The 19,472-nt window shown below is 44.8% G+C and overlaps 1 protein-coding gene across 6 annotated transcripts in view; it reads left to right on the top strand.

The window, feature by feature from the left end:
* The first annotated feature begins 16,762 nt into the window (after positions 1–16,762).
* Ca14 (carbonic anhydrase 14) overlaps positions 16,763–19,472 on the top strand; it is a 7,101-nt gene continuing 4,391 nt past the window's right edge. Inside the window, exons 1-2 of one of the 6 annotated variants that reach the window (XM_048814920.1) lie at positions 16,763–16,857; positions 17,129–17,676. In XM_048814920.1, coding sequence (XP_048670877.1) covers positions 17,622–17,676 — 55 coding nt within the window. In that variant the 5' untranslated portion in view covers positions 16,763–16,857; positions 17,129–17,621. Of the gene's footprint in view, positions 17,677–18,957; positions 19,060–19,472 lie in introns of all 6 variants that reach the window. The other 5 variants (XM_048814921.1, XM_048814923.1, XM_048814925.1 and 2 more) reach the window with 5 other exon arrangements.

The following is a 19,472-nucleotide window of genomic DNA, read 5'->3' as shown; positions in this document are numbered from 1 at the left end:
GGTAGAGCTACGCCTTCCAGTTTTAACTGAGTGGGGAGGACTACTACATTTGGTGTCAGAAAGCCAGTTCTTCCACGTAAGGAAATCACTAAATTGCCCTACGACTCCTCTGTTAGTCTGGATTCTAGAATAATACAATCCACCTTACAAGTTTGTCGGAAAGAGAAAAGTAAATAAACGTTAAAAGTGCTTTGTGGGCTGGGGCTGTGGCTCAAGTGGTAGCGCGCTCGCCTGTCATGCGTGCGGCCCGGGTTCGATCCTCAGCACCACATACAAACAAAGATGTTGTGTCCGCCGAGAACTAAAAAAATAAATAAATAAATAAATTTTAAAAAGTGCTTTGTAAACGGTCTACACAAATATACACAAACAGAGGGACCGTTATCACACCCGGCACAGGAAGGGAGCCTGCAGAAAGGTAACTGCAACCCCAGAACTGGAAGGAAATTACTCGGCTCACTAGGTAAAAGAATAGGAGAGGACAAGTCCCTTTTTCTGTCCCAAGACATATAAAATAATAATGAAGGCATTCTAAACATGTGCTTCCGAGACCGCTTTTTAGGTGTGGTTGTGTTTGTCCTGTTTCTTTTCTGAAGCCCCTAAGAATAAGTTCTAGAAAAGTTCACGTTCTCCGAGGGCTGACCCTGATGGTATGACTGTTTCCTCCTCCCGCCCGCGGCCAGCTTCAGGGACGATGACCCGGGAAGAAGCGGGGCAGGGGCAAGACCCCGGGTCCCCACTGCACCGTCCCACGTGGAAGGCAGGCGGCACCGGGGCAATTCTCCGCCGGCATGTGCGGGCGCGGCCCCAGGTCCCGCAGAGCCTGGGACTGCCATCCGCACCAAGGGTCATTTCAGGGACCGCAAACTAGCCGGCTGCTGCCGCCGTCCGCTGCGACCAGAGAAATGCGCGGGACCGACAGGAACCCCACGCCGGGCGGGGACTCCCCCAGGAAGACAAGGGTCGCTACCCCGGTGCCCGCGCTCCGCAGCCGGCGGGGAGGGCCGCGNGTCCAAGGAGTTGGGACTCTAACTCGGCTGCCCCCACCTCCTTGTCCACACACCCGCGCGCGCACACACACGCACGCACACACACACGCGCGCACACACACACACACCAGCAGTTCCTTCCCCTTCAATGGCTGCTCAGAGACTGAGCCTCCATGACACGGCACCGCCAACCCCCTGGCCTACACTCCACCCACCTTCCGAACGTATTGGTTGGTTCTTTAGCGTCACCCTATTGCATTGGGCTAGCTAAATGTCCATCAGTCTTCAGGGAGGACCTGGACCAGAAACTCTGCGTCTATTGGCTACGACCAAGCGCGCAGTTAACTCCGATAGGTCCAGGGGGGTGTACGTCTCAGCGAAACGATTTTGAATCCCAGCAGCCCCCCTCCTTTTCTTTGTGTGGTTGGCGCGCTTTCCCTAGGCATTTGTGCGGTTTTGATGTCTGTTGGATTTGTTTTTCGCTTTTAGGGTCGGTTTTGTTATTGTTTTTGTTTTTGTGTTCTTCCGCCGGTTTCAGTATTAAAGGGAGGGAGCAGGCATGCCCAAGTTGCGAAACTGACGATCCAGCGGGCGGCACGCACTGATTCTTGGCGGTTTTGAAGCGCAGCCTCTGCTGCGGCCAAGGTGTAGGGAGGGCAACGCGCACATCACGTTAGAAGCCGGTCTCCGTGGCACTGCCCTGCTGGGGACCGAGGCCTTCCGCAGTGTGGAACCAGAGCTAGGATAAAGATATTTTTAACTTCCACCATGGAAGAGTAAACAATATTGAGAGAAGTTGAGTGAAGCCTATAAGTTAGGATCCTTTAAATAAAAGTATCCTGGATGAATTGTTACTGAGGTGCTTGTTGCTGGTAATAAACGCTTAGACCTTGGAGGAAGAACAGCGCTAACCTAATGAAAATCAGACATTAATTTGCGTAGAATCAGCACAACAATTTCTCTCCTTTCTAATTTCCCTTTGGTACACCGGTTTCCATGGAAATCTGTAGATAAAGTGTGTTTTATAAGTCTACCTATTTGGGATATTAACAGTAGGCTAAGAATGATTTTTGTGTGTGTGTGTGGGGGCGGTGGTCCCAGGGATTGAACTCAGGGGCACTCGACCACTGAGCCACATCCCAGCCCTACTTTGTATTTTATTTAGAGACAGGGTCTCACTGAGTTGCTTATTGCCTCACCCTTGCTGAGGCTGGCTTTGAAGTTGCAATCCTCCTGCCTCAGCCTCCAGAGCCACTGGGATTACAAGCATGCACCACCGTGCCCGACAATAAGAATGATTTTTTAAAATTTTTGTCTTTAGGGTCTAACTTTTCTTAGTTCTGGCTTAAATTTTGTCTGCATTTCCTTACACCATTTTCAGGATAAATACCCAAAGAAATTCCAGATAATTTGGGGAAAGTGAGTGAAATTAGTCCCTCGACTTCCAGAATTGTTTGCACTTTCCAATTTCTCGGGTTAGAGATCTTTTACTTTCCAACACAGACTCCTCACCACTCCACCCATACTCTTGTCCCCATAGACACAAACAAATAGGCTTAGAATTAATAATTAAATAATAAAATGGCACCTCTGGGGCAGTATAAGAATTTGTTTGTTTTTAATATTTAATTATTTATTTATAATAAATAAATGAACCCAGGGACTTAACCACTGAGGCACATGCTCAGCCCTTTTTTAAAGACAGGTCTGGGGCTGGGGCTGGGGCTCAGTGGTAGAGCGTTCACCTAGAATACATGAGGCACTGGGTTCGATCCTCAGCACCACATAAAAATAAAAAATAAAGATATTGTGTCCACCTAAAAATAAAATATAAAAGTAAATTTAAAAAAAAAAAGGGGTCTTGCTGAGTTGCTTAGGACTTCACTAAATTGCTGGGGCTAGCTTTGAGCTCAAGATCCTTCTGCCTCAGCCTCCCAAGCCCCTGGCATTACAGGTATGAACCACCACCGGCTAGTTTTGTTTATTTTAATGCAACCAATGCTAAAGGAAGCCAAGATGACATGAAAACTGAGCCAAAATGTACTGAGCGACAGTTCAAGGAAGAGTGAAAAACAAGGGAAGAAAACAGAATAGTTCAAAAGACACAGTTGGAGGCTGGGGCTATAGCTCAGTGGTAGAGCACTTGCCTAGCACACGTGAGGCCCTGGATTTGATCCTCAGCACCACTTAAAAATAAATAAATAGAATAAAGGTATTGTGGCAGGGGGGGTCTTAAATCATGCCTGTAATCCTGGCTACTTGGGAGGCCAAGGCAGGAGGATTGCAAGTTCAATGCCAGCCTCAGCAATTTAGTGAGACCCTGTCTCAAAACAAAAAAAATATAAAGGACTGCAGATGTGACTCAGTGGTTACGTGCCCCTAAATTCAATCCTGGTACCAAAATAAATAAAAAGAAAGAGCAACATTTTAGTTCTAGCTTGGTAGTAAATCCTGAATTCTAATCCCACCTGAGACATGCAGAGTCTAGAATGAAATGCAGAGGAGCTCAAGGAGGAAGATCCTGATTTAGAAATCATTGGCATGCAGTGATATTTGAGGCCATGAGAAAAAATAAGATGTCCATAAGGTGTATTTAATAAGATTATCAGGCCCAGGAGAGTAAAACATGGTTGAGGAGGAAAAGAGAGAGAAGGGAGAAATTGTCCAGCAAACTACTCAAGGAAACTGAGGAGTAGGTCGGGAAGAAAGAAAAATTTTGTGGAAGCCAAAGGACAGATAGCAGATAATCATGGGGTTAAATAGCGTGGTCTTTGTCTTGGAGCACAGGAGACAGAATGGGAGGTACGGTACGCACATTCATTTCACCATGGAGTAGTTGCAGCAGAAAATACACCATGACAGCCCAGAGACCCACCAAAGTGAGCCTCCCCCCCATACCCTTCGCCCCCACTTTCATGTCTTCTTTCATCTGTGTTACCGTGACATTTTGAAACTTACCTCTTTATATTTTCAACCAACAAGCTAGGTTAAGCCTGGGAGGGTGGTTTAATGGTGGTGCACTGGCCTAGCATGGGTGAGACCCTGGCTTTGATCCCTTGCATGGGGGGTCGGTGGTGATAAATAAGGTACAGGGGAAGGAGAGAGTCCCTGTGAAACCCGTCTTGAAAATCAGGATCTCGTTCTTGTTCCCCTGGTGTTGAAGATTAAACAGCCTAGAAACATTGAGGCACGACAAAAAGTAAATTTTATTTAAGAAACAGAACAGAGAGAGGAAGAAAGAGAGATTCCTCCAGAGAGGAGGGGGTCCAGAGTTGGTGCCTGAGGGAATGGGGGTGACTTTCCCCTTTTATAGATTTCAGGTTTCCTCCCATCCTGCCTACCTGACCAAAAGAGACCAAAAGAGCAGGAAGAGAACCATCCAAGGGTGATTTCTTGTGTTGGAAAATGTGATCCTTCCCCTCCCCCTGCACTTTTAGCAACTGGGTGAAGGAGGGTGCTATCCCTTTTCTTTGACAATCAGCTACCTATGTCTGCCCTGATCTCACCTGTATGGCTGATACACAGAAAGGAAGGTACCTGGAGAGGAGTTAGATGAAGAACATTACCAGGATATAAGATGGGTATACTGGTGTTAAAATGGGAAGTGAAATACAGCCAGGAGAAAAACCAAACTCATGAACTGGAACATGTCTTAAAACGAAGTTGTTAGGCAAGGTTAATTGGTAGACTGAAAAGTAAGATTAAGTCATGAGAAAGAAGATGAAAAAGACCTAGAATGAGTGAAAGGGTTCAGAAGATTCCTTTAGTTCACCAAAAAGAAACAGGCATCAGAAGTTGGCCATAGTGGGCTGGGGCTGTAGCTCAGTGGCAAAGCACTTGCCTCACATGCATGAGGCTCTGGATTTGATCCTCAGCACCACATAAAAATAAATAAAAATAAAGATATTGTGTCCATCTCCAACTGAAAAAAATATTGAAAAAAGAAGAAGTAGTAGTATCAGTAGTAGTAGTAGTTTGGCATAGGGGTGCACACCTGTAATCACAGCGGTTTGGGAGGCTGAGCCAGAAAGATGTCAAGTACAAGGCCAGGCTCAGCAATTTAGCTAGGACCTAATCAGCTTAGCCAGATCCTTGTGAAGAAAGATGTGAGTGAAGGAAATAAACAGAGGAGAGGTGGCTCAATAGTAACACAAGTTTATCCAGGACAAACCTACAGAGGGCGGCCCAGTGGAGACTGAAACCTGTCTTCCTGCTTACAGCCTGGGGTAGATATAGGGGAATGAGGAAGGGGGGAATTAGGCCATTACTTAGGGATTGTCAGGGAAGGGTCCTTGTGGTGTCACCTTCATAAGGCCCTATGTGTTTTTAGGATTTCAGTCCCACATAACAATTTCCTTTTTTTTTTTTTTTTAAAGTTGTAGATGGACACAATACTTTATTTATTTTATTTTTATTTATTTATTTATTCATTTATTTATTTATTTTAAAGAAAGAGAGACACAGAGAATTTTAGAATTTTTTTAATATTTATTTTTTAGTTTTCGGTGGACACAACATCTTTATTTTATTTTATTTTATTTTTATGTGGTGCTGAGGATCGAACCCAGCACCCCGCACATGCCAAGCAAGCGCGCTACTGCTTGAGCCACATCCCCAGCCCAACTTACTTATTTTTAATGTGGTGCTGCGGATAGAACCCAGTGTTTCACATATGCTAGGCAAGAGCTCTACCACTGAGCTACAACACGAGCCCAACAATTTCCTTTCTTATGATGATGGAGTGTTTTGGGGTTTCTTTGCATGATGATGGAGTATTGTCTAGGGTTTAGGTCTGGCTGAGTCAGAGTGGACCTGGTTTTAATATGGCCAGGTATGGTGGCGCACACCTGTAATCTCAGTGGTTTGGGAGGCTGAGGCAAGTTCAAAGCCAGCCTCAGCAAAAGCGAGGTGCTAAGCAACTTAGTGAGACCTTGTCTCTAAATAAAATACAAAGTAGGGCTAGGGATGTGGCTCAGTGATTGAGTGCCCCCATGTTCAATCCCTGGCCCCCCCCCAAAAAAAATGATGGAGGATATGTTTCAAAATGGTGTTGCCTATATCAAATTCTATCTAACACCTTTCTCAAAATAAAAAGGGCTGGGGATATGACTCAGTGGTTAATCACCCCCTGGGTTCCATGTCTGGCACACACAGAAAAAAAGAAATACGCATCAGGATATTATTAAACTCAACATGTCTTTTTTTAAAATATATTTTTTTAGTTGTAGTTGGACACAGTATCTTTATTTTATTTTTATGTGGCGCTCAGGATTGAACCCAGAGCCTTGCACATGCTAGGCAAGCGCTCTGCCACTGAACCACAACCCCAGCCCCCTCAACATGTCTTTAACATTCAAAAACTAAACTAACTGGTCACAGTGGCGCATGCCTGTCATCCCAGCAGCTCAGGAGGCTGAGACAGGAGGACCACTAGTTCAAAGCCAGCCTCCACAACAGCAAGACACTAAGCAACTCAGTGAGACTCTGTCTCTAAATAAAATACAAAATAGGGCTGGGAATGGGGCTCAGGGTTGAATGCCCCTGAGTTCAATTCCTGGTACCAAAAAAAAAAGCCTAAACTAAATTTAAACATATTTTCAGGTGACGAATATTTTGTTTGCCCCTCTAGATCCTCTCTTCACTCTTCTCCACCTGTTCTGTGACAAAGCCCACACGGTTGCATCAAATCCTCCAGTTACCTGGGTTTGATCTTGGTAGGAAATCAGAAGTCAGGAGGAGAGTGAGGTTGGGGTATTTCCCCTGCTTCCTCTGCCAGGTCCTTACAAAACAGCTGAATCCCTCTATTGAAAGCTACAGATCCTATTGGTGGCACACTGGGATGCAGTATCACAGAAGAAGAGACGCCTATGAAGAAAGATCCAAGGAGCTCCCACAGGGGAGGGGACCAGCAGGGTTCATGGTGTACACAACAGAAAAGAAGTTCAGCGCAAGCCAGACAGAGGCATGGACAGAGGTTAATTCAGGAGTAAATGCACACTCAAGGGAGATGTTGGCTGTCTCCAGAATGAGAAGCCCCTCCTTGGGTTGGGGGTCAAATATTGATTGAAGGGCTATTGGGGAAAGGACTGGAGGTGAAGCAGGATGGAGGCACACTTGTTGGTGCCAGGTTTTCCTGCGCTTGTCTGTGGGTTTCCCTCATTTCACAAGGGCATGTCACTCTAGATTTACAACTGCACTTTCTGCATCTCAGTGGCTCAGAGGCATTTTCTTTAGGACTCAGTACATCTCTCCCTTTATCTTAGATTTTTAAAAATATTTTTAGTTGCATATGGACACAATACCTTTTATTTATTTGCTTGTTTATTTATTTTATTTATTTTATTTTTTTAGTTGTAGATGGACACAATACCTTTTTGTTATTTATTGACTTTTATGTGGTGCTGAGGATTGAACCCAGTGCCTCACACATGCTAGGCAAGTACTTTATCTCTGAGCCAAACCCCAGCCCTTCCTTACCCTAACTTTTTATCTCAAACCACCCAGATTTTTCTTCAGGAATGAATTCCTTTCCCTAACTGCTAGGAGTACAGCTAAAAGGTAATCCTAGGGCTGGCTCAGGGCTACAGCACTTGCTTAGCATGTGAGGCACTGGGTTCAGTTCTAAGCCCTGCAGAGAAATAAATGAATGAAGGTCCATCAACACCTGAAAAAAAATTTTTAATTAAAAAAAAAAAGATGATCCCACCAGATACTAGCCCTTGTAGAGAGGGAAACAACATCCAGCTCAACACAGTCATATAAAGACCCAGCCTGCCATTTTGTCCAGATTTACACAAGTTCTGAATGGTCATCCCAGCTCCAAGCCTCCCATGGGTTGGCGGAGGCCTTTATTAAGGCTGCATGATCATTCTCCCTCTGGCATTGGTGCCAATAGCACTCAACAATAAATGTTCCAGATTGTATTTCCACCTCAGACTCTGCTCTCTGAAGAACCCAACGTGAGACAGTGGTTCTCTCCAAGCACCTTCCCTCTGAGAAACTCAAACTAACCTATATTATAGATCACGTGGAGGGGCTGGGTTGTGGCTACAACAGTGGTAGAGGGCTTGCCTCGCCGGGTGAGATGCTTCTTTTGATCCTCAGCACCATAAAAATAAATAAATAAAGATATTATGTTCATCTACAGACAAAAAAAAAATTTTAAATTGGACACATGGAGAAGGCTTGAGACTATGTGATGAGGGTGAGAGGGTCCCAGCCACCCCCGGCTTCTCCAGCTCCAGCCCCTGTCTGACCACAAGCACGTGAGAGATCCTGAGTGAGAACTGCCCCGTGAGCCCCTACCAAACTCCTCGACCACAGAAACCGCGAGAAACCAAAAACTGATCTTTATAGCTTTAAACATCTAAATTTGGGGTTGTACAAAGATAACAATTGTTAATTGTTATTGTCAATAATTGGAACAACTTCCTAAAACATACTTTTTCTGATGGAGGCTCTCTAGTACCCTTTTTGCTCTGTGACATGAGGGGTGACAATTATCTCACTCTTCTTTAGTTTTGCTTATGCTTTTCTTCTACCTTAACCAAATAATTTTCCCTCCTCTAAATTCTCAGAGCTTATTAATCATCTATTCATTCAGCATTTATCTTATGCTCCCTTGAAGTATCCCATGTGTGCTATTTAATTCTGTTTTCTCCCAACCAGATTGGAATGTCCTAGAGAAAGAGCCAGTCATCAACCTGGCTGTTTTTTGGCATCACTCTCAGGACTTGGCACAGCGCTGTGCATAGGTACTCAAGGCATGTTCAATAATTGATATATCTCAAATAGCTCTCAGGTAGTAGTCTAAATTCATGCTTACGATAGGAAATTAAGAATTTGGTTGGTGCTTTCTTAGAGAACAGGAGATGAAGTAGGAGTTAAGGATAACTGCAGACTGCTCTGCCTTTTACCTTTTTAACTTTACATTTTCCAAACCAGATAATTTGTAGTCTCAAGATAAAAGCTAAGTAGCCAGGTGCAGGGGCACATGCCTGTAATCCCAGCAACTGGGGAGGCTGAGTCAGGAGGATCATGAGTTCAAAGCCAGCTTCGGCAAATTAGTGAGGCACTAAGCAACTCAGCGAGACCCTGTCTTTAAATAAAATATAAAAAAGGGCTGGGAATGTGCCTCAGTGGTAAAGTACCCCTGGGTTCAATCCCTAGTACCAATACATAAATAAAAATAAAGCTAAATCAGTGTAACTGATGTATTTTTTCTGGAGTTCAGACTGATTTGGAACCCCCAGAAATGTTTTTCACCCAAACTTCTGAGAAATTCCATCCCCCAAAATCCAAGGTCATAACTGCTCCCCTTAGTTCCAGAACAGTGATCAATACTCAGCAAACAACAGCTCTAGTTGTTCCCTGTACTAATATCCTTTGGGAACTTTCTAGATCAACATCCTCTGAGGCAAGGTAGGTTTTTATATTTGTTTAGGGCCTTAGAATTAGGAGATATAGATCTATATATTTATATCTATCTATCTAAAGTGAGTTGCAAAGGAAAAAAAAAACTGAACCTTATTGAAGTTAAATGGTGAGGTAAATTATCTGCATAGATGGCCAGCAACAATTTCTCCCATTTCTATGCACACGTGATCCTCTTCATATCAAGAGGTAGAATCCATTTCTCCTCCCCTTAAATCTGGGCTCACCTTCTGACTTGCTTTCACCAATAAAATATAGTGGAAATAACACCATGTCAGATCAGAGCCTATCATTTAAGAGGCTGGAAGTTTCTTTCTTGCTGTTTTAGGAGCCAGTTCTCACATAAAGTCCAACTATCCTACTGGAAAGAGAGCCCACTGAATCCCTCATTATAAAGATAAAAGCCCTGGACAATGAGAGACTGTAAAGCGAGGGAGAATCCAGACATCCTCTAATGTCCCAGCCACAACTGGGCAGGCGTGGACCAAGTGAATGAAGTCTTCTTGGATCCTTCATCCCTGTCAAGTGGCCCCAGCCAGTGCTACGTGGAGTAGAGATGGCTATTGTACCATGCCCAGCCCACATTCAGAATCTTGAGTCAATATAGCATGGTTGTTGTTTTAAACTACTGAATTCTGAGATGATAATAGGTAGCAATAGGTAATTAAACAGCAGCAGTAATAGATAACTAAAGCAAGGGATATACCCAAGGTCTTATAATTTTACATTAAAAAGATGAATATTTTTTAAAATATATATTTATTTTAGTTGTAAATGGACCTTTATTTTATTTATATAAGGTTCTGAGACTCGAACCCTGGGCCTCACACATGCTAGGCAAGTGCTCTGAGCCACAACCCCAGCCCCTGAAGATGAATCTTAATAAATCCAGTTTCTCTGAGCAAAGTTCATATCTTTTTCTAAAAGTGACCATTACAATACTGCTTAATCTGTGAGTGCTCCCCAAAATAGTAATAATAATAATAATAATAATAATAGTAGTACCAAAGATTGAACCTAAGGGTGTTTAACCACTAAGCCATATCCCCAGCTCTTTTTATTTTTTTTATTTTGAGACAAGCTCTTGCTAAGTTGCTTAAGACCTCACTAAGTTTACTGAGGATGGTTTTGAACTCATGATCCTCCTGCCTCAGCCTCCTGAGCTGCTGGGATTATAAATATGTGCCATCCTGCCCAGCTAAAATATCATTCTTACTCCCTGCTTATATTCAAAATGCCACAGCTAGATATTCAATCCTATAATCCTTGTTGAGATGCAAAAACTGCAGGATAAGAAAACGTGATTATTTTACTAAGCCTTATTTAAAGATATTTATCAGATATTTTTGAAAAGTTTTCATTGGCATCAAGAAAACTATAAAGCCAGGCACTGTAGCACATGCCTGTAGTCCCAGTGACTCAAAAAGCTAAAGCAGAAGAACCGGCAAGTTCAAGGCCAGCCTTAGCAATTTTGCAAGACCCTCAGGAACTTAGACCATGCAGAAAAATAAAAAGAAATGAATTGCAGTGGACTGGGATTGTGGCTCAGGGGTAGAGTGCTCACCTAGCACGTCCAAGGCCCTGAGTTCGATCCTCCGCACCACGTAAAAATAAATAAAATAAAGGTATTGTGTCCAACTACAACTAAAAAATAAATATTAAAAAAAAAATTAATTGTGGTAAAGTGGTAAAGTGTCCCTGGGTTCAATCCTTAGTACACACACAGGAAAAAAAAAAAAAAAAAGAGAAAAGAAGGAAGGGGAGGAGGGAGGGAGGAAGGAGTAAAACAACTGAACTACCCTACATTTTTTTATAATTTGGAATCCTCTGTACAGACTGCCAGTACACAGTAAAGAAAGAAATCTACATATTGTTGCAGTAGCTTGATCATCGTCATGTAAATACCAGATTCTGTGGATCAGCTGCAAACCTGTAAAATCTAGGCTGACTCACCTCCCTGTGCAACGGGAGCGAACTTCTCTAACATAAGCCAAAGACAAACTTGAAGAGGGAGTCTTCTAGAAATAAAGCCATGTTGAGTATCAAATATGAATCAAGTTACTTCTGTGTATATCCCAGTAACACAGATGATAAATGTTGCCTTAAGTGAAATTAATGGCTAGGCATGGTAGCACACACTTGTAATCCCAGCTACTCAGGAGGCCGAGGCAGGGGGATTACAAGTTTAAGGCTATCCTGGGCAACAGAGACCCTGTCTCAAAATAAAAAATAAAGAATTAGGGATGTGACTCAGTGGTAGAATGCCCCTGGGTTCAATCCCTAATACTGGGGAAAAAAAAAAAAAAGTATAACTTTGGTCATAAGGTTACTTTCAAAAACAACTGTCAGTGTGGCAGCGTGCTTGCCCAGCACCTCTGAGGCACTGGGTTTGATCTTTAGCACCACAAAAAAATAAACAAATACAATAAAGGCATGCTGTGCATCTACAACTACAAAACAACAACAACAAACTAGAAACTTCTGGTTAAACATGGAAATTTTTTGTGGGGGAGGGTGCTGGGGATTGAACTCAGGGGCACTTAACCACTGAGCCCCACCCCCAGCCCTATTTTGGATTTTATTTAGAGACAGGGTCTCACTGAGTTGCTTAGCACTTTTGCTGAGGCTGGCTTTGAACTTGAGATCTTCTGCCTCAGCCTCCTGAACTGCTGGGATCACAGGTCTGAGCCACTGTGCCCTGGAAATTTTAGTACATATTTTCCTCCATTTCTTCCAAATCTTACTAACATGACTTTGAAACAATAAGATCTAAATATAAAAGAACAAAAGAGGACTGGGAATAGAGCTCAGTGGTAGAGCACTTGCCTAGAACTGGTTCGATCCACAGCACTACATAAAAATAAATAAATGAGTAAAATAAAGGTATTGTGTCCATCTACAACTAAAAAAAAATTAATAAGAATATAAAAGAGGGGCTGGGGTTGTGGCTCAGCGGTAGAGCACTCACCTAGCACGTGTGAGGCCCTGGGTTCAATCCTCAGCACCACATATAAATAAATAAAACAAAGATATTGTGTCTAACTACAACTAAAAAATAAACATTTGGAAAAAAAAAAAAAAGAATATAAAAGAACAAAGACTGAGCAAGGAGAAGACAACTCACAACAGCCGAACTATGGAAGCAGGCTAGATATTCATGGACAGATGAATGCATAAAGAAAATGTAGGATAGGGCTGGGGTTGGGGCTCGGTGGCAGAGCACTTGCCAAGCATGTGTGAGGCCCTGGGTTCCATCCTCAGCACCACATAAAAACAAACAAATAAAATAAAGGCATTCTGCCCACCCACTACTACATAAAAAAAGAAAAAAAGAAAAGAAAATATAGGATATATACACAAAGGAGTTCTAGTCAAACATAAAGAAGAATGAAATGAGTCATTTGCAGGAAAATGGATGGAATTTGAAAACATCATGTTAAGTGAAATAAGCTGAACTAGAAGGTTAAGGGTCACATTTTTCCTTCATACATGGAAGCAAGAAAGTAAAAAGAAGAAAGTCAAGGAGTCTCATGAAAATCAAAGGGAGACTAGAGAGGAAAGGGACCAGGGGGCGGGAGAAGGGCAGGGAAAAGAGTAATATTGGCCCAATTACATTGTAATATCGTGTGCACATACAAATATGTACAAATATGTACAAATAGTAACCGTGATCCCGCCATCATGTGTCATCACACTGCATCAGCAAAAATATAAGGGAAAAGGAGAAGTAATGAGAGAACCCAGCAGAACCTTGGAATCTGTAAAACAAATAAACAGTGTGATTCAGAAATGTTGTTTCTTGATTCTGACGTCTTCCTTTTTGTGAAGAAAAGCTCAGTCAGTGTAACAGCGCTTTGTTCATCGACTCTAAATGGACTGTTCCATCAGTTCCACCCCTTGCTCCTGAGAGGGGAAGCCTGCCCACCACCACTCTGCTCTGTGCCTTTACCCTGACGTCCCCCTCACCCAGGCCGCCTGATTCTCAGGGGCAGTTACCGTCACACTGAAATTCATTCTCCAATCTGGCCCCTACAGTAAAAAAGTAGATACGTGGACATCCATATTTATTTTTTGCTTTATTTCGCAACCTGTTTGGGACTTGAAAGAAAAAGGAATGCCACTGTCGGGACCCCCTTCATCCCTCCCTAGTCTAGAGGTAATTATCTTAGCAGAGAGGAGAAAATCCAAACCTCCCCACAAGGGGTTCAGAGTCAAACTGATTTACATCCTAGAACCACAACATTTCCAAGGCACTAAGAACTCTTGAGGTGAGGGTGAAGGTAGAGCTAAAACAGAATAGGGTCAAAGGTTTATTGAAAGAGCGAATTTCAGTTCCCAACTCTGGTCCCCAGAGATCAAAGAGTTACTCTAAACTCGGTGGAACGGAGCCACGTTAGATGGAGGGAGCAATGTCAGAAGAACTGAAAGCTTCTGTGAGAAGGTGAGAAGCCTCCTCTCCACCCAGCCAACGCTTTTCTCTCTTTCATTCATCTTATAGTCGAAGTGTAACTTGAGGTCAAAAGTTAGAGGTTTCTTCTCTGAAGAGAATGGTAGGAAATGGCCAGATATGGTCATCCCTTCACCTTGCAGTCTACCAACCGACACCTTCCAGACCTGATCATAAACACCTGAGGGCCGCAGTCTTAGGTATGAATGAAAAGGCAAGGATCACCAAATATTTTAGAAGGGGTCTGACAGAAAATCAGAAACTTAAAATAAACAAATTCAAAAAAGAACTCCGAAGAAACGAGGCAGGGCAGGGAGCAGGAGGAAATAAAAAAAAGAATGTTATTTCATGAGACGGAGACTGTAGTTCTGTGGTAAAGCATTCTCATGGGTGTGGTGGTGCACACCTGTGATCTCAGTGGCTTGGAGGCCGAGGCAGGAGGATCTCAAGTTCAAAGCCAGTCTCAGCAAAAGTGAGGCACTTAGCAACTCAGTGAGACCCTGTCTCTAAATAAAATACTAAAATAGGGCTGGGGATATGGCTTAGTGACCAAGTGCCCCTGAGTTCAATCCCTGGGATCCCTACCTGCCCCCCCCCAAATTCTCATACTGTAACTATCAGCAATGTGATCTGGAAAACTGAAAAAAAAAATATTCAAAGGAATTCTGACCACCCTCCTCTCCCTAATTACTTTGACATTAATTCTTGAGCACTTTTGTGTTTTCTTAAGCAGCTGTAGTACTAAAGTGTTAAACAACACACATGTAATACTAAATGTGATTACCTATCAAATTAGAATCTCAGGTCTACATTACCTCAGGGTGCAATGTTATTTGCTTTTCTAGAAAATCTGATTCCATCTATTTCAGTCTCCTCACTGATTCTTTCTTAGCCAATAGTTACCACTTGTACTGCTTGCAGTTCTGTTGTAACCATTCTTGGTTTGGGGTTTTTAAAAATCCGACTCCCTCCTTTATTTAACTCCCATATACCCCACCACACAAACTCAGAGCAATTAACAGGTTCCTATAATGTTTTAGAGTAGCGAGTTTAAATACCTAGGTTAAGACCCTTTAAGACAAGACAAACAAGAAAGTCACTACACCTGAACACTTTTGATTCTGACATTCACATTTCACTGCATTTGCTAGGACAGGAGATGGCGCCAGAAGGCAGTGGAATGACTTGGTTTTAGTAGTTTAGCCAACCCCAGGAAGAAAAAAAAGACTGGAATGGGAGAAGTCAGCACTGAAACAAAGATGCCAGAGTTTGAATAGAAACTCTCATTTAAAACAAAATAATTAGGGGGCTGGGATTGTGGCTCAGCAGTAGAGCGCTCGCCTAGCACATGCCGGGCCCTGGGTTCGATCCTCAGCACCACACAAAAATAAATAAATAAAATAAATGTATTGTGTCCAGCTACAACTGAAAAATAAATATTTAAAAAATCATGATTAGGGTTATCTTGACACGTACTCCATGTCAGCAAGACTGGAAAGCAACAATGGATGTATTCACAATAAAGCCAAAGATCAGAATAACATCAAATCCCCAGTTGAAGATGCTCACTGCCTTTCTCCCTCTCTCCTAGAAACAACAGCAGTCCTCTGTTTGGGAGCATGAGAGGGGCTGCTCACTCAGGAATGGAAAGTGCTGATTTGGGGCTAAGACATCTTTGTGAAATAATGTTCAACTGTACAGAAAAAAAAAAATAGCCCACCACAGTGAAATTCCTCCCAGAAGGAATCCCACTGGAAACACTTTAAATTTAAAAAATTCACAGATTAGCCAGGAGGTGGCGCCTGTCAAGATGCTACCTGCCTTGGGACGCTGACTCTCGATCCCGCAGGCTCCAGGGGACTGCCTGGCGGAGGTCATTCAATGCAGACTTCTTTCCTGCTGTGTGAAAGATATTTCTGCTTTTTTGTTGTGGCGGTTCCTCTGTATTAACCACTCTGATTCTGAAGAAATCGGATTTAAACTTTTGTATTCTTCAGAGATGGGATGGATAGATGAGTCTTTGGGGAAACTTCAAAACAGAAAAGTTTTCTATAAGGGAAAAATAATTTCAGAGGGAGATGAGAAAATAAAAAAGGAAAAGACATCTGAAAACAAACGGCTCTGTTTGGCAGAGCCATCCCAGGGGACAGGAGGGCGCAGCTAGTGCCCGCTGCAGGAGCTGATGACCCAGCACATGCATTATTCCCTTCCTTTGCCTTTTATCCTGCTCCCTTATTTAGCTTCGGCTCCCTTTGTTTGGGCTGTTTATTGCCACTCAGAAGGAGCAAAGAGGACAGAGGGAGCTCAAATGGGTGCCTCCTTGGGACTAGTGACTCTGGTGAAGGGTATGGAGGAGAAAGATCTTGGAATTGTCTGTGGGCTTTCACATTCCCTAATGAGGGATTTAGGATGTACATTCCGATCGGGATTTCCAGTCCTGTGGGGGAGCACACACCAGCCCACATTCCTGAGACGCGCCGCCTCTGTGCTCCGCTGGCCCGGCTCCACAGTGGCAGGTTTCTCTCAGTCCCACTGTCCTGCCTCGTCCCCCCTGGGGCAGGAAGGAAGACCCTGGGCCCCTCAGACTCTCTCTGCTCATTCCATGCTTGTTCTCTGGAGTCCGCCTTTGCCTTTTCTGTGATAGTGATTGTTTCCATGGTCTCCCCATCTCCCTCCAGCCCCGGCCTCTCTGCTAGGGGTCAGTGTCCTCTTAAGTGACAAAAGCCGCCCTAGATCTGGGCTCCCTGGGGAGGGAGGTGGCTGTGTCTGGCAGTTAGAGCCGCTGTCTCTCCATGGTGCTGTGGCAGCCCCTCCCCCACTGGGCACACAAATGGGCTTTATACAGCAAACAAAACCACCACCCCCCCAGCCACACAAGCACGTGGACCCAGGCCTCACCGTGGGAAGGGGGTAGTGACAGGAACAGGAGGAAGACAGCGCTCCCGACAAGTTCTCCTCATATTACTTCTCTTAATCTCCACAACCCAGGTTTTCAGACCTTGACTTCCCACCCCTACCCCACCTGCACCCTGAGTCCCCAGCTCCTTCCTTCTTGACTTCTCCCCTAACTCTGACTCCTATTCCAGGGCAGCACAGACACTGCCAGGCATTGGGAATAGGCCCCCCACCAGCTGGCCCCTACCACCCAGGGTGCCACTCCTCAGGGGAGAAGCCAGGCAGGCAAATGAGAACATAGTGTCCTCTTGAGGTGGCTGCATTGAGCCCCATAGGCCCCCTTTCTTGTCCCTACCTGCTCCAGGGGACACGCATCTGAGGTGTATCTGCGTGAACAGCAGAGGAAAGAAGAGCTCACCCAGCTGGGCTCCTGAGCCAGGGCCAGGGCTCCGGTGAAACTCGCGCGCTCTGGCTCTGAGCAGGGGCCATCCTGCATGCCTAATTGGCTATTTAAGGAGCTGCCCGCCTGCAGTCCAGGCACCCCCCCTCCCCACGTACACCAGTCCAGAGCCACCTTAAAAGCGAGAGGCAATTGTGAAGACACTGGCCAGCAAGTGGACTGGAGACTTCAGAAAGAGATAAAGAGAGCAGAGAGAGGCAGCAAGAGATTTTCCTGGGACCCAGAAATTCACGGTATCCCAATGAAAATCAAATTCCCTGGAAATTCAGATACAGCAAGAGAAAGAGAGATAAATATACTCAACGCCAGGAACTCATCTTTCCTCTCTCTTCCTCAGTCTCTCTTAGTCCTTTAGTCCCCAAATTCCTGGTTCCCTGTGCCCCTTCCTGGGGATACCATGTTGTTCTTCGCCCTCCTGCTAGAGGTGATTTGGATCCTGGCTGCAGACGGGGGTAGGTACAACTGGCTGTCTGTGTGTTGGTCTGGGCTGATATCCACATGTCACCATGTGTGCTCAGTGGGGGGAGGAGAGGTAAAAGGACGCCCAGGGGCTGGAACAATAGGCGCAGGGGTAGGGAAAAGAACATGGAGGAAACCGTTCGTTCCCTTCTTTTCCCTTTACCTTTCCAGCCCAGATGTTGTCGGGGACAGGGGAGAAGGTGCCAGGGGCAGGGCCTAATACAGACGAGAGCAGGCATCTCCTTGCAGTTTTCCAGAGGCTTTCCCCACTGTCCTAGTCGCAGGCCGCCCTGGTAGCTTCTTTACAAACTCTGCCGGGGAACTGAGGTGGGGGACATATGTAACAAGGCCAGCCCAGCTCAGACCCTGAACTCCAGCTGATCGCCTGATCACCTCACAGCTGAAGTCCTCTTTTTTTTTTTTAAATACTTTGTTTGAGTTGTAGTTGGACACAATACCTTTATTTTATTTTTATGTGGTGCTGAGGATGGAACCCAGGGCCCCACATGTGCTAGGCGAGCGCGCTACCGCTGAGCCACAACTCCGGCCCCCCTCTCTTGATTCTATGGAGAGACTGACTTCCTAGTTTTCCCCTGAGAATACTAGTAATAATAGTCAATATCTGTTTGACCCTTTACAGTTTAAGGTGGATTTTCAGGAACTCCCAGGAGATGAGGTGTTCCAGAAGTGTCCCCAGGACACCTACACCTCTCTTTTGTGTCTCTCTCATGCCTAGCACACAGTAGGCGTGCAATGAAGGTTTCTTAGAACAAGGCAAAGAGCTGCCTAGGGAGCAGAAGAATGCAAGAGGGTAACAGAACAGACGAGCCAAAATTTCATCTGAGGAGAAAGGAAAAAAATAGGGAAAGAAAGGGGGTGTAGAATGACTGTGTTGAGGATTTGATGGGGGAAAAGGGCCCCAGGGGATTCCCTCTGTTGGGGTGGCCCACAGAGCTGGTAAATAAGAGGTGGCCTCCAGCCATTTCTTGGGCTGCTTTTCAAAGTTGTCCGAGCTGAGGGCGTGAAGAGATCCAAGACTTCTTACAAGTCTGAGAGGGGGAAAGAGTTTAGGGTTTTCTCCAGAGTTTCTGGCCATTTTAATATTGCAGCAAAAATCCGCAAGGCCTCCCTCTTCCCCTTGAAGCAGCTTGGCCCTGTGTGGGGCTGGGCCAGCAGAGACAGGACTGCACGAGAGCCTGCAGAGAGCCTGGCATGTGACCCTGGCAGCTCTCCTTTTTACACACAATGCTTCATTTTCATCCTGTCCCTGCCAGCCTGGCTGCCTATGCCCACCCACCACCTCAACCTAGAGTAGACCCTGCCTTGACTCCCACCTCTCCAGAGACAGCAGGGATCTTGGGAAGCAGAGGTTCCAGGTAATGGGGAGTTTCCTCTAGAACTAGTGGGATCAGAAGGGAAGAATTTCAGTGTTAATTTACAGATCAGTGCCTTCCTTTATGCAGTGCTTCAAGGCAAAAGAATAATTCTCCCTTCTGCTCTCAGTAGCAGCCCCCCACCCAACACACATGCAGAACAGCAAAATTCTTTCCCTTCTTCTTTTTCTGGTCCCTTTCCTCCAAACCCTCTGCCCATATTCTCACCTCACCCCACCCCAATCTTCTGTTAGATTGACTTGGCCCAGGCTGGAGTGAGGGTTGGGCCGACGGACGGCACATTTAGACCCAAGTTAATTTTAGTCTCCAGGCTTTCTCTCTCCATTCCCCTTCCTCCTTTACTCAGCAAGCACCAGCTGAGCCTGGCTGTGATTTTAAATAGCCCCCTCCCCCCC

Source organism: Marmota marmota, unplaced genomic scaffold (assembly GCF_001458135.2).
Source record: "Marmota marmota marmota unplaced genomic scaffold, marMar, whole genome shotgun sequence".
NCBI classification, from domain to species: Eukaryota; Metazoa; Chordata; class Mammalia; order Rodentia; family Sciuridae; genus Marmota; species Marmota marmota.
Note: the sequence above shows the minus strand (reverse complement) of the source record. Positions and strands in the feature narration are given on the sequence as shown.